Source organism: Balaenoptera musculus, chromosome 17 (genome assembly GCF_009873245.2).
Source record: "Balaenoptera musculus isolate JJ_BM4_2016_0621 chromosome 17, mBalMus1.pri.v3, whole genome shotgun sequence".
NCBI classification, from domain to species: domain Eukaryota; kingdom Metazoa; phylum Chordata; class Mammalia; order Artiodactyla; family Balaenopteridae; genus Balaenoptera; species Balaenoptera musculus.
This window is the reverse complement of record NC_045801.1, coordinates 3,006,914-3,025,581: the sequence shown is the minus strand read 5'-3', so window position 1 is coordinate 3,025,581 and position 18,668 is coordinate 3,006,914. Positions and strand designations below refer to the sequence as shown.

The 18,668-nt window shown below is 44.0% G+C and overlaps 1 protein-coding gene across 22 annotated transcripts in view; it reads right to left on the bottom strand.

Moving 5' to 3' along the window:
- Positions 1-18,668, bottom strand: part of PTK2 (protein tyrosine kinase 2) — a 253,830-nt gene that overhangs the window by 10,161 nt on the left and 225,001 nt on the right. For all 22 annotated transcript variants that reach the window (XM_036830829.1, XM_036830830.1, XM_036830831.1 and 19 more), the window contains 3 exons: positions 8,279-8,341; positions 1,425-1,464; positions 982-1,088 (listed from right to left, as the gene is read on the bottom strand). In XM_036830829.1, coding sequence (XP_036686724.1) covers positions 982-1,088; positions 1,425-1,464; positions 8,279-8,341 — 210 coding nt within the window. The remainder of the gene's footprint in view (positions 1-981; positions 1,089-1,424; positions 1,465-8,278; positions 8,342-18,668) is intronic.

The window sequence follows — 18,668 nt, the reverse complement described above, 5'->3', positions numbered from 1 at the left end:
AAAAAAATGCCAGTTAAATTACCGTCTTGATTTTAGAGATATTAAAATGTGAAGACAGGGACTTCCCTGGTGGCGCAGTGGTTAAGAATCTGCCTGCCAATGCAGGGGACATGGGTTCCATCCCTGGTCTGGGAAGATTCCACGTGCCACGGAGCAACTAAGCCTGTGCGACACAACTACTGAGCCTGCAATCTAGAGCCCGTGAGCCACAACTACTGAGCCCGCATGCTACAACTACTGAAGACCGTGCGCCTAGAGTCCGTGCTCCGCAACAAGAGAAGCCACCGCAATGAGAAGCCTGCACACCAAAATGAAGAGTAGCCCCTGCTCGCTGCAACTAGAGAAAGCCCGCACGCAGCATCGAAGACCCAATGCAGCCAAAGATAAATAAATAAATTAATTAATAAAATAAATAAATAAATAAATAAAATGTGAAGACAAAATGTATCAGAATTGAGAAGTAGGACATATTTTGAGAGATAACTGACCTAATGGAAAGTGGAGTGTACCCCTCTCCTTAAATGGGCACACAGAGGAGGCGGCTGTGGTCCCCAGCACACGCTGCTTTACACACGCTGGCCCCAGACGGCAAAGGATGGAAGTCGCCCACTAGGCCACACTGACACACTTGGAGACACTGAGCCTACAGAAGGCCTTGCTTTCCCCAGGCGTCCTGGTTTGATTCATTTGTAAAACCAGAAGCCACCCCAGCACTTTTATCTCAAAGAAACATTCTGTCTGATAAGAGGAAAATGTCTTCAGAATGTTAAGATCTGACTGAGGCCCTAGAATCTATCGCATGAGAGAAAAACAGAAAAGAGAGCTTTCCAGTAAAGTTTGTCCTGACTCAGAGGAGTCTGGAGCCGACCAAGGAGCCCTCCCAATCCCACCGAGCCCCGACCCCACTGCACATCGCAGGGTCATCGCCCAGAGCGAAAGGCTCCGTGGGGTCCTGGGCTGAGCACAGGCTCTGGCGCTCACCTTGACACCCTCATTGTAATTGTCCCCGGGGCTGCCGAGGCTGGCGAGGCTGCTCAGGTGCCCGGGGGCTCCGGGACGCGGTGGTTTCTTTGGTGGAGCTGCAGGATCTGGTAAAGGAATGAGTCCCATTACGTAACGTACATTAATGAAGAGAATGGAAACAACCCCCAAACAAACAAACACGGATTCGTGTTATTACAACAGAAGCTAATCTCGGAGAGGGCACCCTACAGAGGTGTTTCTGATGCATTAAAGCAGTAAAGTCTGTTTTCCAACATTCTAGTCGTGGGCTGAATTTGGTAAACATCATACTTGCTATGGTCTGTAGGGGGAAGAGTGTTAACACAACATGAGGTTTTTCAAAGCTAAGAAACTATACATCAAAACCCCCCTCCCTCCAAATTATACAAATCTTGTGACACTCCATTCATTTCTTCATTTACCTGGTTTGCCCACAGGCTGATATATGTGCTGGTTTCCAGTCTGTGGGAAAAGAAAAAGCCGGGTCAGTGCAGCAGGGCGCACAACAGGATAACGGCCTCCCCTGCCCACCCTCTCCACCCATCCCCTTGACCCCTGGGCTAAACGCTGGGGTCAAAGACCAGGGCTTCCCTGGTGGCGCAGTGGCTGAGAATCTGCCTGCCAATGCAGGGGACATGGGTTCGAGCCCTGGTCTGGGAAGATCCCACATGCTGCGGAGCAACTAGGCCCATGAGCCACAATTACTGAGCCTGCGCGTCTGGAGCCTGTGCTCCGCAGCAAGAGAGGCCGCGATAATGAGGCCCGCGCACCGCGATGAAGAGTGGCCCCCACTTGCCGCAACTAGAGAAAGCCCTCGCACAGAAACGAAGACCCAACACAGCCATAAATAAATAAATAAATAAATAAATAAATAAATAAAAATTAAAAAAAAAAAAAAGACCAACAAGACGGGGGAGGGGCCTGCCTTCAAGGCCTCAGGTGGGGACAGGGGATTAGGCTAATAAGCAAATAATGCCAATGGGGTATGGGATAAGGGCTGCGATAGAAGGAATCACGATGGGAACACGGTCAGGGGTGGTCACACCAATTTCAAATTTTCTTTAAAGAAATTATGCCCATGGAGGTCTCCAGTTCAACTTCATGGGTGTGAAATCTGTCCTGTGTCCGGAAACTCTCCCCCACCCCCTCCTTCTCTGATTACAAGAAAGAGTGCCATCAGGCACAATGACGATGAGAAGAGGTTTCCTAGCACTGGGATGTCTATGTTGTCACTGTCACCTGAAGAACCTGGTGTGACACCTCCACCCGTTCTGGACAAGCCACAGGCCCAGCCAGGAAGCCAAACCACCCCAGGCACAGGAAAAAAGGCAGGTCCACATAGGACCAGCCCTAGTCTAGGGTGTCACGCCTGCTGCTACGATTACAGCCACTTATCCTAGGCTGACTGAATGAAAAGAAGTATCTTCAAACTATATCCTTTTGAAAAGAGGGACTTTCCTTGCTTATTTTGAAACAATAAACCGGCTGAAATACGTATACTTTAAGGTGCTTTACTTTTACTGAGTAGACATCCACTTCTTTAAAATAAAGGACCACGAACAGCACACAGTCACAACTGCTCCTTGCCCAGCATCACGGCTGCTTCCACCAGGCCGCTGAACACTCCCGATTTGAAAGACTAGAGAAACCCTCCGAGCGGGAAGGTGTGAAGAAGGAGGACTCCTTGACACAGTGGGAAGCGGGCCAAAGCCCTGCAAAGAGACAGACTGTGGCTATGCTGTGCTGTGCTCACTGGCCAGCAGTAAAAAGACTTAAAAGAATTTCCTGATACTAAGGGAACAAGAAAGTGCGATAATTAGAAAATCCTATCCTCAGAACTTTCTGGATCAGTTCAACAAATGTTATGTATGTCCCTGTGTGCAGAGGCTGATGGGCTGGGTAGTGGGACGGGCCGGGCTCTGGTTCTGCTGCGTGTGCAGTGCTGGCCCTGGAGGAGTGAGTCACTCACCGGTTTGAGGCTTTGGTTTTCCCGTTTGAACGCGGAGACTAGTGACACGTACCCCCATGGGGGGGTTGTCACAAAATGAACATGCTGCCAACTTGCATATTATTTTGAAAATCCAAATAGTTTTTTTTTTAGACATATGTTTTTTTTTTAATTTTAATAAATTTATTAATTTATTTATTTTTGGCTGTGTTGGGTCTTCGTTTCTGTGAGAGGGCTTTCTCTAGTTGCGGCAAGCGGGGGCCACTCTTCATCGCGGTGCGCGGGCCTCTCACTACCGCGGCCTCTCTTGTGGAGCACAGGCTCCAGACGCGCAGGCTCAGTAACTGTGTCTCACAGGCCCAGTTGCTCCGCGGCATGTGGGATCTTCCCAGACCAGGGCTCGAACCCGTGTCCCCTGCATTGGCAGGCAGATTCTCAACCACTGTACCACCAGGGAAGCCCCCAAATAGTTTTTATTTTTACTTTTTATGCACACAGACGGGATCAATTTCCGTGAGGCAGTGACTAGAGTCTATTAACTAGCTCAGACCTACTGACAGTCTACACTGCTTTCCAGCCAAACGTTTCTTCCTGAAACTGGGGCCCATTTTCAAAAGTGTTAAGTTGGAGCACTTTGAGAAGTGGGCCAAACCAAATAGTTATCTTAGTAAAGGATAGAAGCCGGAAAGCCAGCAACCGTCAGTGTGTGTTATGAGCCCCACAGCTTAACCCAGACCCTGGAGGGGAGAGGCCTGCAGAGCAGGCTGGCGCTTGGTCACACTGAGTGCCCTGTCCGGCGTCCGGCATGAGGACCAGCGACCTTGGGCAAGTTTCCTACGAGCCTCGGTTGACTCATTTGTGGCGTGTGGATGGCACGGCGCCTGACCTGACGGGAGTGCTGAGGACTCAGGAGGTGACGGGAGGGAAGCACCCGGCGCAGCACCCGCTCCATCAGGACTAAGCGCGCCTACTGTCACCCAGGCCTGGCGTGTGGCAAGTACTATGAGATCACAAGCGGCCCCGTCATGCGTTGTTTGTTTCACAAAGTGTTTCTCAATAATCCTTCTGTCTCATCATTCATTCATTCATTCATTCACTCACTCCACATACGTTCTGGGTACCTTCTACATGCCACATCTTGGAACAAACAGGATTTTCCTTTTCTAAAAAATGTTCCTATTAGTGATGTTATAAATAGCTGGTCCCTTGAATAGGGTTTACTTTCATGCTTATTCTCACTCTTTCCTCTTAACAATTTGGGACCAACTGCTCAATATATGTTATCATTTTTTTAATTGAAGAAGTCTTGATGCACACTGTAAGTTACAGGTGTACAGTACAGTGATTCACAATTTTTAAAGGTTATGCTCCATTTGTAGTTATTATAAAATATTGGCTATATTCGCTGTGTTCTACAATACATCCTTGCAGCTGATTTTTTTGGCCGCACCGTGTGACTTGCGGGATCTTAGTTCCCTGACAAAGGATTGAACCCGGGCCCTGGCAGTGAAAGTGCCGAGTCCTAACCACTGCATCGCCAGGGAATTCCCATTGTAGCTGATTTTATACAAAACAGTTTATACCTCTTAATCTCCTACCCTTGTATTGCCCCTCTCCACTGTTAACCACTAGTTTGTTCTCTATATCTGAGTCTTTTTGTTATATCCACTAGTTTGTAAGTGATATTATACAATATTTGTCTGTCTGACTTATTCACTTAGCATAATACCCTCCAAGTCCATCCATGTTGCTGCAAATGGCAAAATTTCATTTTTTTGGCTGAGTAGTATTCCATTGTATATATACACCACAGCTTCTTTATCCATTCATCTGTTGATGAACTTGGGTTGCTTCCATATCTTGGCAATTATAAATAATGCTGCCATGAACACTGGAGTACATGTATCTTTTCAAATTAATGTTTCTGGTTTTTTTCGGATATATGCCCAGGAGTGGGATTGCTGAATCATATGGTAGTTCTATTTTTAGTTTTTTGACACCTCCATACTGTTTTCCACAGTGGCTGCACCAATTTACATTCCCACCAGTGTACAAGGGTTCCCCTTTCTCCGCATCCTCACCAACATTTGTTATTTGCGTTCTTTTTGATAATGGCCATTCTGACCAGTGTGAGGTGATATCTTACTGGGCTTTTGATTTGCATTTCTCTGATGATTAGCCATGTTGAGCATCTTTTCATGTGTCTGTTGGCCATCTGCATTTCCTCTTTGGAAAAATGTCTATTCAGGTCTTCTGCCCATTTTTTAATTGGGTTGCTTTGTTTTTTTTGACATTGAGTTGTATGAGCTGTTTATATATTTTGTATATTAACCCAATATCAGTCATACCATTTGTAAATATTTTCTCCCATTCAGTAGGTTGTTTTTCATTTTGTCAATGGTTTCCTTTGCTGTGCAAAAGCTTTTAAGTTTAAATTGGTCCCATTTCTTTATATTTGCTTTGATTTCCTTTGCTTTAGGAGACAGATCAAAAAAATATTGCTATGATTTATGTCAAAGAGTGTTCTGCCTATGTTTTCCTCTAAAAATTTTATGGTTTCTGGTCTTATATTTAGGTCTCTTAAAAATCTTTAAAAATTAAAAAATTTTTTTTGTTTCCTTTTGTTCCTGATCTTAGTCTTTAATCCATTTTGAGTTTATTTTTGCATATGGTGTTGGAGAATGTTCTAATTTCATTCTTTTACATGTAGCTGTCCAGTTGTTCCAGCACCACTTATTGAAGAGACTGTCTTTTCTCCATTGTATATTCTTGCCTCTGTCATACATTAATTGATCATAAGTGCGTGGGTTTACTTCCGGGCTCTCTATTCTGTTCCATTGATCTATATGTCTGTTTTGGTGCCAGTACCTTACTGTTTTGATTACTATAGCTTTGTAGTATAGTCTGAAGTCAGGGCGGGTGATTCAGCTCTGTTCTTCTTTCTCAAGATTGTTGTGGCTATTTGAGTTCTTTTGTGTTTTCATACATATTTTAAAATTATTTGTTCTAGTTTTATAAAACATGCTATTAGTATTTTGATAGGGATTGCACTGAATCTGTAGATTGCCTTGGGTAGTATGGTCATTTTAACAATGTTACTTCTTCCAATCCAAGAACACAGTATATCTTTCCATCCGTTCGTGTCCTCTTCAATTTCTTTCATCAGTGTCTTCTAGTTTTCCGAGAACAGGGCTTTTACTTTTTTTTTTTTAATTAATTAATTAATTAATTAATTTTGGCTGCATTGGGTCTTCGTTGCTGCGTGCAGGCTTTCTCTAGTTGTGGCGAGCGGGGGCTACTCTTCGTTGCAGTGCGCGGGCTTCTCATCGCGGTGGCTTCTCTTGTTGTGGAGCATGAGCTCTAAGCGTGCGGGCTTCAGTAGTTGTGGCACGCGGGCTCAGTAGTTGTGGCTCGCAGGCTCTAGAGCGCAGGCTCAGTAGTTGTAGCACATGGGCTTAGCTGCTCCGCGGCATGTGGGATCTTTCCGGACCAGGGCTCAAACCCATGTCCCCTGCATTGGCAGGTGGATTCTTTTTTTTTTTTTTTTTAATTTATTTATTTATTTATTTATTTTTGGCTGTGTTGGGTCTTCGTTGCTGCATGCGGGCTTTCTCTAGTTGCGGCGAGTGGGGGCTACTCTTCCTTGCAGTGCACGGGCTTCTCATTGCAGTGGCTTCTCTTGTTGTGGAGCACGGGCTCTAGGCACACGGGCTTCAGTAGTTGTGGCACGCGGGCTCAGTAGTTGTGGCTCGTGGGCTCTAGAGTGCAGGCTCAGTAGTTGTGGCACATGGGCTTAATTGCTCCACGGCATGTGGGATCTTCCCGGGCCAGGGCTCGAACCTGTGTCTCCTGCATTGGCAGGCGGATTCTTAACCACTGTGCCACCAGGGAAGCCCGGCAGGTGGATTCTTAACCACTGCGCCACCAGGGAAGTCCCAGGGCTTTTACTTCTTTAGGTAGGTTTAATCCTAGGTATCTTATTCTTTTTGATGTGATGGTAAATGGGATTGTTTCCTTATTTTCTCTGATAGTTCATTCTTAATCTACAGAAATGTGATAGATTTCTGTATATTAATTTTGTATCCTGTAACTTTACCGAATTCACTGATGAGCTCTAGTAGTTTTCTGGTGGCATTTTTAGAATTTTCTATGTAAGTATCACGTCATCTGCAAACAGTGACAGTTTTATTTCTTCCTTTCCAATTTGGATTCCTTTTATTTCTTTTTCTTGTCTGACTGCTGTGGCTAGGACTTCCAATACTATGTTGAATAAAAGTGACGAGAGTCAGCATCCTTGTCTTGTTCCTGATCTTAGAGGGAATGCTTTCAGCTACATGTCATCTTTCCAGTATAAGGAAAGAGCACTGCATGTGGAGACGTTAACTGGGGAACAGTGTGATTTTGCACTTGTGGACTAAGGAATGCCTAATATTCTGTCTGTAGAGCCCATTGTGCCAGCATATCTTATGGGAAATGCCAAACCTTCAAATGCTAGCGACTGAACACATCTTCTAGGGGCCAGATCTTAGGGGGAGCTGGATTTTATAGCACAGACTAGGGAAAACTATGCATCTTGGAGCTGGATGACGACACAGTCTCATGTATGTATGTATGTGTATGCATGTGTGTCTAGAAATGAAATGGTTTATTTCTACTCATAGGCCTTATTAGGGTGGATTGAGATTTATCTCCCTAAGTCCGTTACCCAGCAAGTGCAGGTTTCCCCTTTTTACTGGGGATTTCTTTAAGTTGTAAAGAAATCTGCATTTATTTTAACCAGGTGTCTGCTAATGGAAATCCTAACAATTTTAACTACTCTCCCCTGAAGACCAGGGACTATTTCTAGCAGGCTTTAAATATATTTGGAATAATGATAATAAGCTAGGTCTTTAAATATATTTGGAATAATGATAATAAGCTAGGTCTTTAAAGAGAATTTCAGGCACTTCCCCTTACAACACCCAGAAGAAAAAAATCTTGTTTGAACAAGTTTCCTGTGACTGTGGAAACTTTCATAAAACACGAAACAAGAGTATAAAAATTTAGCAGATGACAACTTGTAGCAACAGTTAATTTGTGTATGTATTTCTTTAGGACACAGAGAGTTCAGCTTACTATTGAAAAGAGTGTATTAGTAACGGGGTAGAAATTTTTCTAGCCGAACACGCATGTCAGGCTGCGTACTGTAAGTTTTAATAATCTTGGCTAAAACGTTGATTTTAGTTATAGAATGAATTATTGTGTTCCATACGACAAATGCTAGTAAGCCTGGATATCCCAGGACACAGAGTGGTCCAGATCCTGATGAGAATGTGGGCAGCTGCTTACCGGGCCCTGAGGACCTCCATCCTCCCTGTCGATGCTGCCTCGAGAGAGCCGCACGTCAGGTTTCTAGAGAAACGAAAGCAAACCGAACAGTTTCATTCTTGGTTTGAAAACCACTGACATATTTCTGTACTCAGTTTCTTCCTTTTGTAACACAATTGTCCTCTGAATAAGAAGAGTTAAAAGTTCCCCAGTTTCACAAAAATTCTCAAAGCCCAGGTCAGCTGCCCCAGCAAAGCCCCTTTCTCCGCACACGTGCATAGCTAACAGGACTGGCACCTGTGCCCTAGTCCCATATGACACATGAAGATGTGCACTTCACCTCTCTTCCTAGCAGCAAAGCGAGTTTTCTTCACTGAGAAAATCCCCACCCCAGGAGGAGGCACCAATGCCCGCTTCCTGGCAGGTTAAGGCTTATATGTACTTGGCTGTCTTGCCAAAGCAGCAAATGGTCCAGTGACAAGTTTTCCCCCGGCACTGCATCCAGAATACAGAAACCAAACAGAGAAATCTTGACTTAATATAAGTAAGAGTAAATGAACTTCACTAACATAATTATGATTAACAAAGTAGGCCACATGCTGTCAAGGTGTGGAGCTTGGTAGGTTTTCTCCTCGTGAAAGCAATGCTGTGAGGTGGTCCCAGCCTGCCCCACAATGGCATGGATTTCACGGAGTCCCTAGGCAGCCACGCCGACTCCTGCCCCCTGCCCCCGCCAGGCACACTGGCTGACCGCTCATCTCTTAAGTCTCTGCCAGTCCGCTGTATCTTACAGACCCTCTATTTGGCAGAGATCAGGCAGTAACAACTTCCTTGTTAGACAAAGAACGTCTTGACGTCAGATTCGTCGTACTTTCTACACCTGAGGAGGGCCCAGCACTGAGGACACCATCCGCAAGCACCTGTCGGGGGTGTTGATGGAGAAACAAGCTTCGTCTCTCCCTTCTTTTCAATGTGTGTTTTCAAAAGTGAAACCATGTCACATAATTTCATAACCTTCATATAATATTATATAGTGGAAATTGGTAAAAACGTTAGAATACTGTACAATATTGCAGAGCATGAATGTTGTCATACACAGAGAAAGGTGGAAACAGCCTGGGCTCTGGCAGTAGCCATCGGGGCTCAAGCCAGCCTCCCACCCTTGCCAGCTGTGTGACCCAGGCCTCAGCTTCTTCACCTCTAAGACGGGGCCATAACAGCACCTGCCGAGCACTACCCCAGTCCTTGTCAGGATTAAACGAGTTAATATTGGCAAAGGACTGAGTCACTCCCACGTACGTGTCAAGTAGAATAAACAGTTCTCCTGCTGTTTGTTGACCATTTGGGCCATTTTCAAAATTTCAACTGTATGAATAGGCTGTGGGTAAACATCTTTGTATACAAATCTTTGACTAAATTCCTGATTAGTTCCTGGGGACAGATTTCTAAGAATTGAATTACTGAGTCACAGGGTTTAAACATTTGAAAAATTGAGCGTATCAGCTGCCAAGCTGCTCCTGCCTCTGTCCGTGATGGACTGTGCCCCACCCAGCACTGCTGGACTTCACTTAAAACTTGCAGCCAATCAATAAACAAAATGCCATCTGTTGCAATCTGCCCCTCCCCCTTCCCTAAGTAGTAGAACATCTCTGTTTCCTCTCACAGATGCTAAGCTGCCTTGGACAAGGTTCACCTCTCATAACCCATTTCCTCACCCACACAGTTATTATAAGGATTAAGTAAGTGCTTGGCACAGAAATGTGCACATATGAGACGGTTAGTAAATATGTGCTGAAGGAATGCGTTAATAAAAGTGCAAAGGAGAAAAGATTTTACAGAGGAGGAACGTGAAGCTTAGAAAGGCAGAACCGGTTGCTACAGGCGACACGAGCTGGATTCAATCAGGCAACAAATATTTAGTGAGTATCTTCTACGTGCAGAAAATATTTTATTTACGTTTTTACTTAAACCAAAGCAGTTCATATATTGTTTGCTTATAGAGTAAGGTGCTGGGTTTCATGTATTTACATGAATTATCTACTTTTACTTTCATATAAAATACATGAAATGACTTATTTTTCTTTATGGACAACAATTCCCCAATGATATACTTTTCCAAAGACAGAGTTTCAATCTTAAAGGAGGCCTATCTATGTAAAGTCCACTTGTGTTCCATGAATAGAAATATTTAAGCGTTTTCCTCATATAGTCGACAGAGCCTGTCTGAATAAAAGTGTCACGCTGGGAACTAAAGAGCAATCTAGCCAAAGACAGCCTGTCAAAAAGGAGAGATTCTATTACTGTTTCTGCTACTGCGTGAAGCTAAATTCTCCTGTTTTCCCCTTACAGAATATTCTAGATCTCTAGCCCTCTGGGACCCAAACCAGCCACCCCAGGACCCAGCCCCTCCTATCAGCAGGCTGGCAGCCACTGCACAAGGCAGGGCCACGCAGCCAACAGGGCTGGGCCAGCCTCACCTACCAGCTGCCCATGGTAGCTGGCCCAGCCACAGCAGAAGGACCCACACAACCCACACATGGGACAAAAGCATACAGCTCTGGTGACCAAAGGGGAGGGTGCTGCTGGGTTCCATGGGATGTCTTTTACACAAGGCCACTTCTCCAAGATTGAAAAAATGTAACTGACCCTTCCTAATACATAGAGATAAACACAGAGAATTAGGCAAAATGAGGAGACAGAGGAATTCCAAATAAAAGAATAAGATAAAACCCCAGAAGAAGAACTACGCAAAGTGGAGATGTGCAATCTACCGACTAAAGAGTTCAAGGTAATGATCATAAAGACGCTCAACAAACTTGGGAGAAGAATGGGTGAACACAGTGAGAGTTTAACAAAGAGTTAGAACATACAAAGAAGAACCCAACAGAGCTGAAGAATACAATAACTGAAAAAACACCCTAGAAGGAATCAACAGTAGACTGGATACAGAGGAATGGGGAACGGATCAGTGAACTGGAAGGCAGAGTGGTGGAAATCACCCAAGATAAACAGAAAAAAGAAGAAGAAAAAAAAAAGAGGATAGTTTGAGACCTCTGGGACAACATCAAGCATACTAACATTCAAATTATAGGCGTCCCAAAAGGAGAAAAGAGAAAGGGGTGGAGACCTTATTTGAAAAAAATCATAGCTGAAAACTTCCCTAACATGGGGAGGGAAAGAGACATCCAAGTCGAAGTACAGAGAAGCCCAAACAAGATGAACCCAAAGAGGTCCACACTAGACACATAATTAAAATGGCAAAAACTAAAGATAAAGAGAGAATCTTAAAACCAGTAAGAGAAAAGCAACTCGTTATGGACAAGAGAACTGCCGTAAGACTATCAGTTGACTTTTCAACAGAAACTTTGCAGGCCAGAAGAAGTGGAACCATACATTCAAAATAATGAAAGGAAAAAACCTACAACCAAGAATACTCTACCCAGCAAGGCTATCATTCAGCTTTGAAGGAGAGATAAAGAGTTTAACAGACAAGCAAAAGGTAAAAGAGTTCAGCACCACAAAACTGGCTTTACAAGAAATGTTAAAGGGACTTCTCTAATCAGAAAAGAAAAGACCATAACTAGAAATATACAAATTATGAAAGGAATTCCCTGGTGGTGCACTGGTTAAGAATCCGCCTGCCAATGCAGCGGACACGGGTTTGAGCCCTGGTCCAGGAAGATCCCCACTGAGCAACTAAGCCCATGTGGCACAACTACTGAGCCTGCGCTCTAGAGCCCATGAGCCACAACTACTGAGCCCACATGTCACAACTACTGAAGCCTGAGTGCCTAGAGCCCATGCTCCGCAACAAGAGAAGCCACCACAGTGAGCCTGCGCACTGCAAGGAAGAGTAGCCCCCGCTTGCCTCAACTAGAGAAAGCCCACGCAACAACGAAGACCCAATGCAGCCAAAAAAATAAATAAATAAAAGTAATAAAGTTCCTTTAAAAAATAAAAGTATTAAAACAAACAAACAAACCCCACTGGTAAAGGCAGACATACAGTAAAGGTAGTAAATCAACCACTTATAAGGCAAGTAAGAAGGTTAAAAGACAAAAGTAATAAAATAATCTAATCCACAAGAGTAGTTAAGGGATACTGAAAACAAAAAGATGTAAAATATGTGAAAAACATTAAATGTGGAGGTAGGGGAGTAAAAACGCAGGGTTGTTAGACTGTGTTCAAACTTAAGAGAATGTCAATGTATACATATCATATATATGCATATGACAACATACATACATGTTGTTAAATACAAGTCTCATGGTAACTACAAACCAAACATCTGTAATAGGTACACACGCACAAAAGAGAAAGGAATCCAAACATAACACTAAAGACAGTCATCAAATCACAAGGGAAGAAAGTAAAAGAAGAAAGGAAAAACAACAACAATAAAATCCTACAGGGCTTCCCTGGTGGCGCAATGGTTAAGAATCCGCCTGCCAATGCAGGGGACACAGATTTGAGCCCTGGTCTGGGGAGATCCCACATGCCGCGGAGCACCTAAGCCCGTGCACCACAGCTACTGAGCCTGCGCTCTAGAGCCTGCGAGCCACAACTACTGAAGCCCGTGTGCCTAGAGTCCGTGCTACGCAACAAGAGAAGCCACCGCAGTGAGAAGCCCACGCACTGCAACAAAGAGTAGCCCCTGCCTGCTGCAACTAGAGAAAGCCCACGCGCAGCAACGAAGACCCAATGCAGCCAAAAAACAAAAAAAACCAAAAACCAACCCTACAAAACCCAGAAAACTGAACAAAACGGCAGTAAGTACATACTATCGATAATTACTTTACATGTAAATGAACTAAATGCTCCAATCAAAAGACACAGAGTGGTTGAATGGATTAAAAAAAAACAAGACCCATATAAATGCTGCCTATAAGAGACTCACTTCAGTCTTCAGACTCCCTGCCTTCAGACTGACTATACTGCAAAGCTAGTCATCAAAACAGTATAGTACTGGCACAAAAACAGACACATAGATGAGTGGAACAGAATAGACAGTCCAGAAATGAACTACATGATCCATTAGTCAATGACAAAGGAGACAAGTACGTACAATGGTTGGAAAGACAGCCTCTTTAATAAATGCTGTTAGGAACACTGGGCAGCTATATGCAAAAGAATCTAACTGGACTACTTTCTCACACCATGTACAAAAACAAACTCAGAATGGATTTAAAGACTGAAATGTAAGACCTGAAACCATAAAACCCCCAGAAGAAAACACAGGCAGTATGCTCTTTGACATCATCTTAGCGGTATTTTTTCGGATCTGTCTCCTCAAGCAAGGGAAACGAAAGCAAAAATAAACAAATGGGACTATTTCAAACTAAAAAGTTTTTGCACAGTGAAGGAAACCGTCAACAAAACAAAAAGGCCGCCTACTGACTGGGAGAAGATATTTGCAAATCATATATATGATAAGAAGTTAATATCCAAGATATATAAAGACCTCATTCAACTTAACATTAAAAAAAGAAAAATCCAAACAACCTGATCAAAAAAAGATCAGAGGACCTGAAGAGACATTTTTCCAAAGAAGACATGGAGATGACCAGCCGGCATATAGAAAAATGCTCAACATCACTAATCATCAGGGAAATGCAAATCAAAGCTCAATGAGCTATCACCTCACACCTGTCAGAATGGCTATTATCAAAAAGACAACAAATAACGTGTTGGTGAGGATGTGGAGAAAAGGGAACCCTCGTGCACTGTTGGTGGGAAGGTAAATTGGTGCAGCCACTATGGAGAACAGTATGGAGGCTCCTCAAAAGTTAAAAATAGAACTATCATATAATCCAGTAATTCCAGTTCCGGGTATTTTTCTGAAGAAAACCAAAAAACTACTATGAAAAGATATATGCACCCCTACGTTCACTGCAGCATTATTTACAAGATATGGAAGCAACCTAAGTGCCCACTTATAGAGGAATGGATAAAGAAGATGTGGTACATATACACACAATGGAATATTAGTCGGCCGTAAAAAAGAATGAAATCTTGCCATTTGCAACAACATAGAGGGTATCATGCAAAGTGAAGTCAGTCAATCGGAGAAAGACAAATACTGTATGATTTCACTTATATATAGAATCTAAAAAAACAAAAAACAAATAACCTCCCCCAAAACAAATGAACAAACAGAACAGAAATGGACTCACAGATACAGAGAATAGGTGGTTGCCAGAGGGGAGGGGCGGGGGGGATGAGTGAAATAGGTGAGGGAGATTAAGAGGGACAAACTTCCAGTTATAAAATAAATGGGTCAATGAGATGTAATGTACAGTGTGGGGAATGGATTGGCTAATACTGTAATAACTTTGTATGGTGACAGATGTAACTAGACCTACACTGATGATCATTTTGTAATATATAAAAATATTGAATCACTATGTTGTACACCTGAAACTAATATAATATTCTAAGTCAATTACACTTCAAAATAAAATATTCTGGGTCTGAAGACAGTAATACTAAAGACAAAAATGAGGCAATTTCTATTTAAAATCTTACAGAAACGGATCATAGACATAAAGAATGTCTGGGCCTATTTGATTATTTTCCCCATCAGGTATGCATTTTCTTTCTTTTTTTCAAACTCAGGTATAACTTGTATACAACAAAGGCCACAGTTCTTAAGTGTAAAGGTCAGTATCCCTGCCTAGCACGCCACCCCAATCAAGACACCGAGCAGATAACCCGCAGGCTCCAGTTCGCCAAAGGGGCCTCTCCTCTGACTTCCAGCCCAGATGACCTCTCCTCTGACTTCCAGCCCAGATGACTGTTTCTGAACTTCATACAGATGGGTCCTGTAAGAAGCACTCTTGTGTGTCTGGCATCTTTTGTGAACACGGTGTCTAAGACTCAGCCCTGTGGTCGTGTGTAGTAGTTTGTTCCTTTTTACTGTTGTGCAACATGCCCTTGTTGCATCCGTTCTGCTGTTAACAGGCAGGTGGGTTATCTCCAGTTCTTTTCCGTGTGGGCATGCGTATTCCCTTCTCTTAGGCAACAGATGGGGGCTGAAGGTGCTGCTTTCGGTTCTGGGGACACAGTAGCCAACCATTCAGGCTTGGTCTCTAGTCCCATGTTGCTATCGCTCTAGAAAACTTCAAACCTAAGGCTTTCAACTCAAAAGTCCTTTCCCCTTGCACTACACTGTCTTCAAATCTGGAATGTGGAAGACACATGGGAGGGATGTGGCCTGGCTGAGAGCAGAGGCCCCGTCTTGGATTCTCTGACCCCGTCTTGGTGTTCATCTTTCATTCCTGCTGACTGGCTCTGCTGCAAGAGGGAAAACAGCTCAAACATTCATTTCCTTTCTCAGGACACAAAGCAGGCTTTATATACTCAAAACTTTCTCATTTTAAAATTAAAATCCTATCTTCAGCACAGCCCTGCATTAGAAAATGACTGTATGCATGGCAATAAAAATAAACAAGTAACACAGTTACTCTCTCTTTAAGCAGCACCCAATAGGAAAGAAAGTCCTCTCAATGGACTGAGGTTCTAGTCAAGGCTGCCGGCTCTCTCTGGCCAGTTTGCAAGAGAGCTTTTACAGCCGTGGATTCACAGGCACAGAGGCAACTCAGAAACCACTCGGGCTGCACTGCGATCAGAGAAGGAGGTGGGGACACCACAAAGACCCTGCGCTGTAGGTCACAGCCGTGTGCCCCAGGGCGAGAGCCTGCCGATGTCTGTGTGCCGATGGAGGGATGCATCTGAGGATGCTTGACTCTCCAAAGTGCTCGATAAAAAGTCACCTCACACAGTGATGTAAGTCCTAAAACCGGAGGCTTCAATAAACAGCTATCGATTCTGATCTGTTAGAAAATATCTGGGAATCGCTACGGACAAAGCAACTTTAATTTTTCCAGTAAGAACATGACTCTTCCACCTGGGTACAAGCTGACCTCACGGAAGGGCGCAGCAGGGCTGCTCCCAGCACAGTCCGAGGACCAGGGCGGGTCACGAATGATTTGCTGTTACCAGGTCATGATGAGACAGAAACAGAGGATGAGCATCTTTAGACATTTCTAGAGCAGTCTGAAATAGTAATTTTTAGGTCTGTTGGAGCTCATAATAAAAGTTTGTATACCTTTTTAAAAATTTCCTTTTTCTAGTAACTGCTTTTTATTTTATTTTACTAGAGTATCAGGTCTACAATGGTTTAGGAAAAAAAAATAGAAACGGGTCCTCCTTCACTGACAGCTTGAGAAGCCTGCACAGGGAAGCACCTGGGCCTAAAAGGCTCCATGTCCTGCGCACAGATGCTGGCTCCTCGGGGAAACACGGTGGTTAGACACAGCCAGGGCCTTGTTAGCCAGCTGCTAAAAACAGCCTACCTAAGGGAGCCCTAACAACAGCAAAAACGAATTAAGGGGGAAAAAAACCACAAAAAAAGAAACAACGAATTAAGGTTCACTGATAACAAATAAATCCAGTGAGAGGGTGTCCAGCTCCTGCGTGATACCAGCGACGCTCCTTTGCAGAATCCCTTCGACACTGGCTAAAAGCTCTCACCCCATCTATTACACTCATCTTGGGTTGGGAGCTGCCTGCAGGTATTCTGGGCGAGGTGTACGATCTAGGATTCTAGATTCTCATCAATGCAGCACTCCTGGCTGCTACAGAGAACAAACTGAATGAGAGATTAAAAGCCCTTGGAAAAGTTAATGGTGTATTCCTTATCTCTTCCACTGTTTACATGTTATACATTTAATCCTCCACTGAACCCTACGGAAAAGCATTCTTGCGTTTTACAGAGGAAATTATAATTATTTTACAGATTAACAAATCACAGCACAGAGAGGTTAAACGACTTACGACTTACGGCCAGGCCGCGGTAACTAGGATTTTGAAGTCTCCCCTGGCTGACTCCAGCGCCTAGGCTCCTGCACTCGGCATGCCCTCACGCTGGCACGTTCTCCAGCTGCTCAGCCTGCCCTGACGGCCCTGCACGCTGGGCCTCCCCTGCGCTCCGTCCTCTCTGTCACAACCAGGACTGACCTAGAGGGGCTGCATCTCAAGGACAGGAAGGATGGAGGGCCCGGGTGGTCATCCTGTGGTGGCCACGGGAAGGTTTTAAGTCAGAAAAGGCCAGGATCAGACCCGAGGTGTAGAAATGCCACCGTGGCTGTGGCATGAAACACAGCCTGGAGGGGACAGGATCTCACAGGCGCCATGTACGACGCCCCGGCCTTTACATTTACTTGCCCCCGCCTCCTCACCTTCCCTCCCCTGGCAGCGGCCCTGTGGCTCGCCCACCCAGTTGCTTACGCCGGGGGTGGGCCCATCCTGACGGCTCGCTTGCTCTCAGCCCCGCAACTACACCGGCTGCCTGACCAACGGCCAATGCAGATGGGGCAGGGATTATTTGACTGAGGACATCAACATTGTTTTGATCTTGAAACCATTAACAATGACAATAATAAATCACTCTTGCTTATGAAGATCGATAGGAAATTCTAATAAGACATCACAAACAAAAGACACCAGGACCTTCAAAGGATCATCAACCACGACTTAGTGGGGACTTCTCTCTGGAACGCGGGTCCAGCATAAAACCAAGCAAAATGCTTCACGTAATTCATCACGTTAAGCCTTTTAAAAGCTTTAAAAAGGTTATTTTTAAAATAGAGAGCCAACGTTATACTTAATGGAGAAAACTATTACGGACATTATCTTTAAAAATAAAAGCAGGCAAGAACCTATCTAATACAAAAAAGTTGGCAAGAGATGCTTCAGGGGCAATATGAGATACATAACTGAAAATGAAGAAAGAAAATGTTTTTTAAAAAGTGGTAACTGTGCATGAATAGAAAAAATCCAAGGAAATCAGTCAGAAAGATTTCATGGGATAAATATTGTTACATACAAGAAAATTTTCTAAAAATCAACTGCATATGCATATACGGAAATAACAACTAAAAAGTTCAATGAAAATGAGATACCATTATCAGTGACGGGAAGCTCTAAATGAATGGGCAGCAATTTAATAAGGGAAGATATGGACTTAGAGAAAATTATAAAGTTACATGGGAGAAACAAAAGGGGTCAGGAACAAATGGAAATGTCCCAAGCTGAGGAGACAGGTACACTGAGGCTGTCACAGGACACAGCACTGACTGGACGCCCCGGGGGGAGTTCATTATACGACTTCATCAGTGGATTTTCAACGTGGCTTGGAAGCCATCTGGAGTGACAGAAATGATCTACGTATGGAGAATGGGTTATACGGGCTTACGCATTTATCAAAACTCACCAAACTGTACGCTTAAGATCTGCGCAGTCCACTGTCTGTAAATTACCTCAATTAAAAGGAACAACCCCTACGGCTGGTGAGCCGGCAGCGTCTGGAGCCTGTGATTCAGAGTACCTGACATCCCTGGGAAGACGGAGC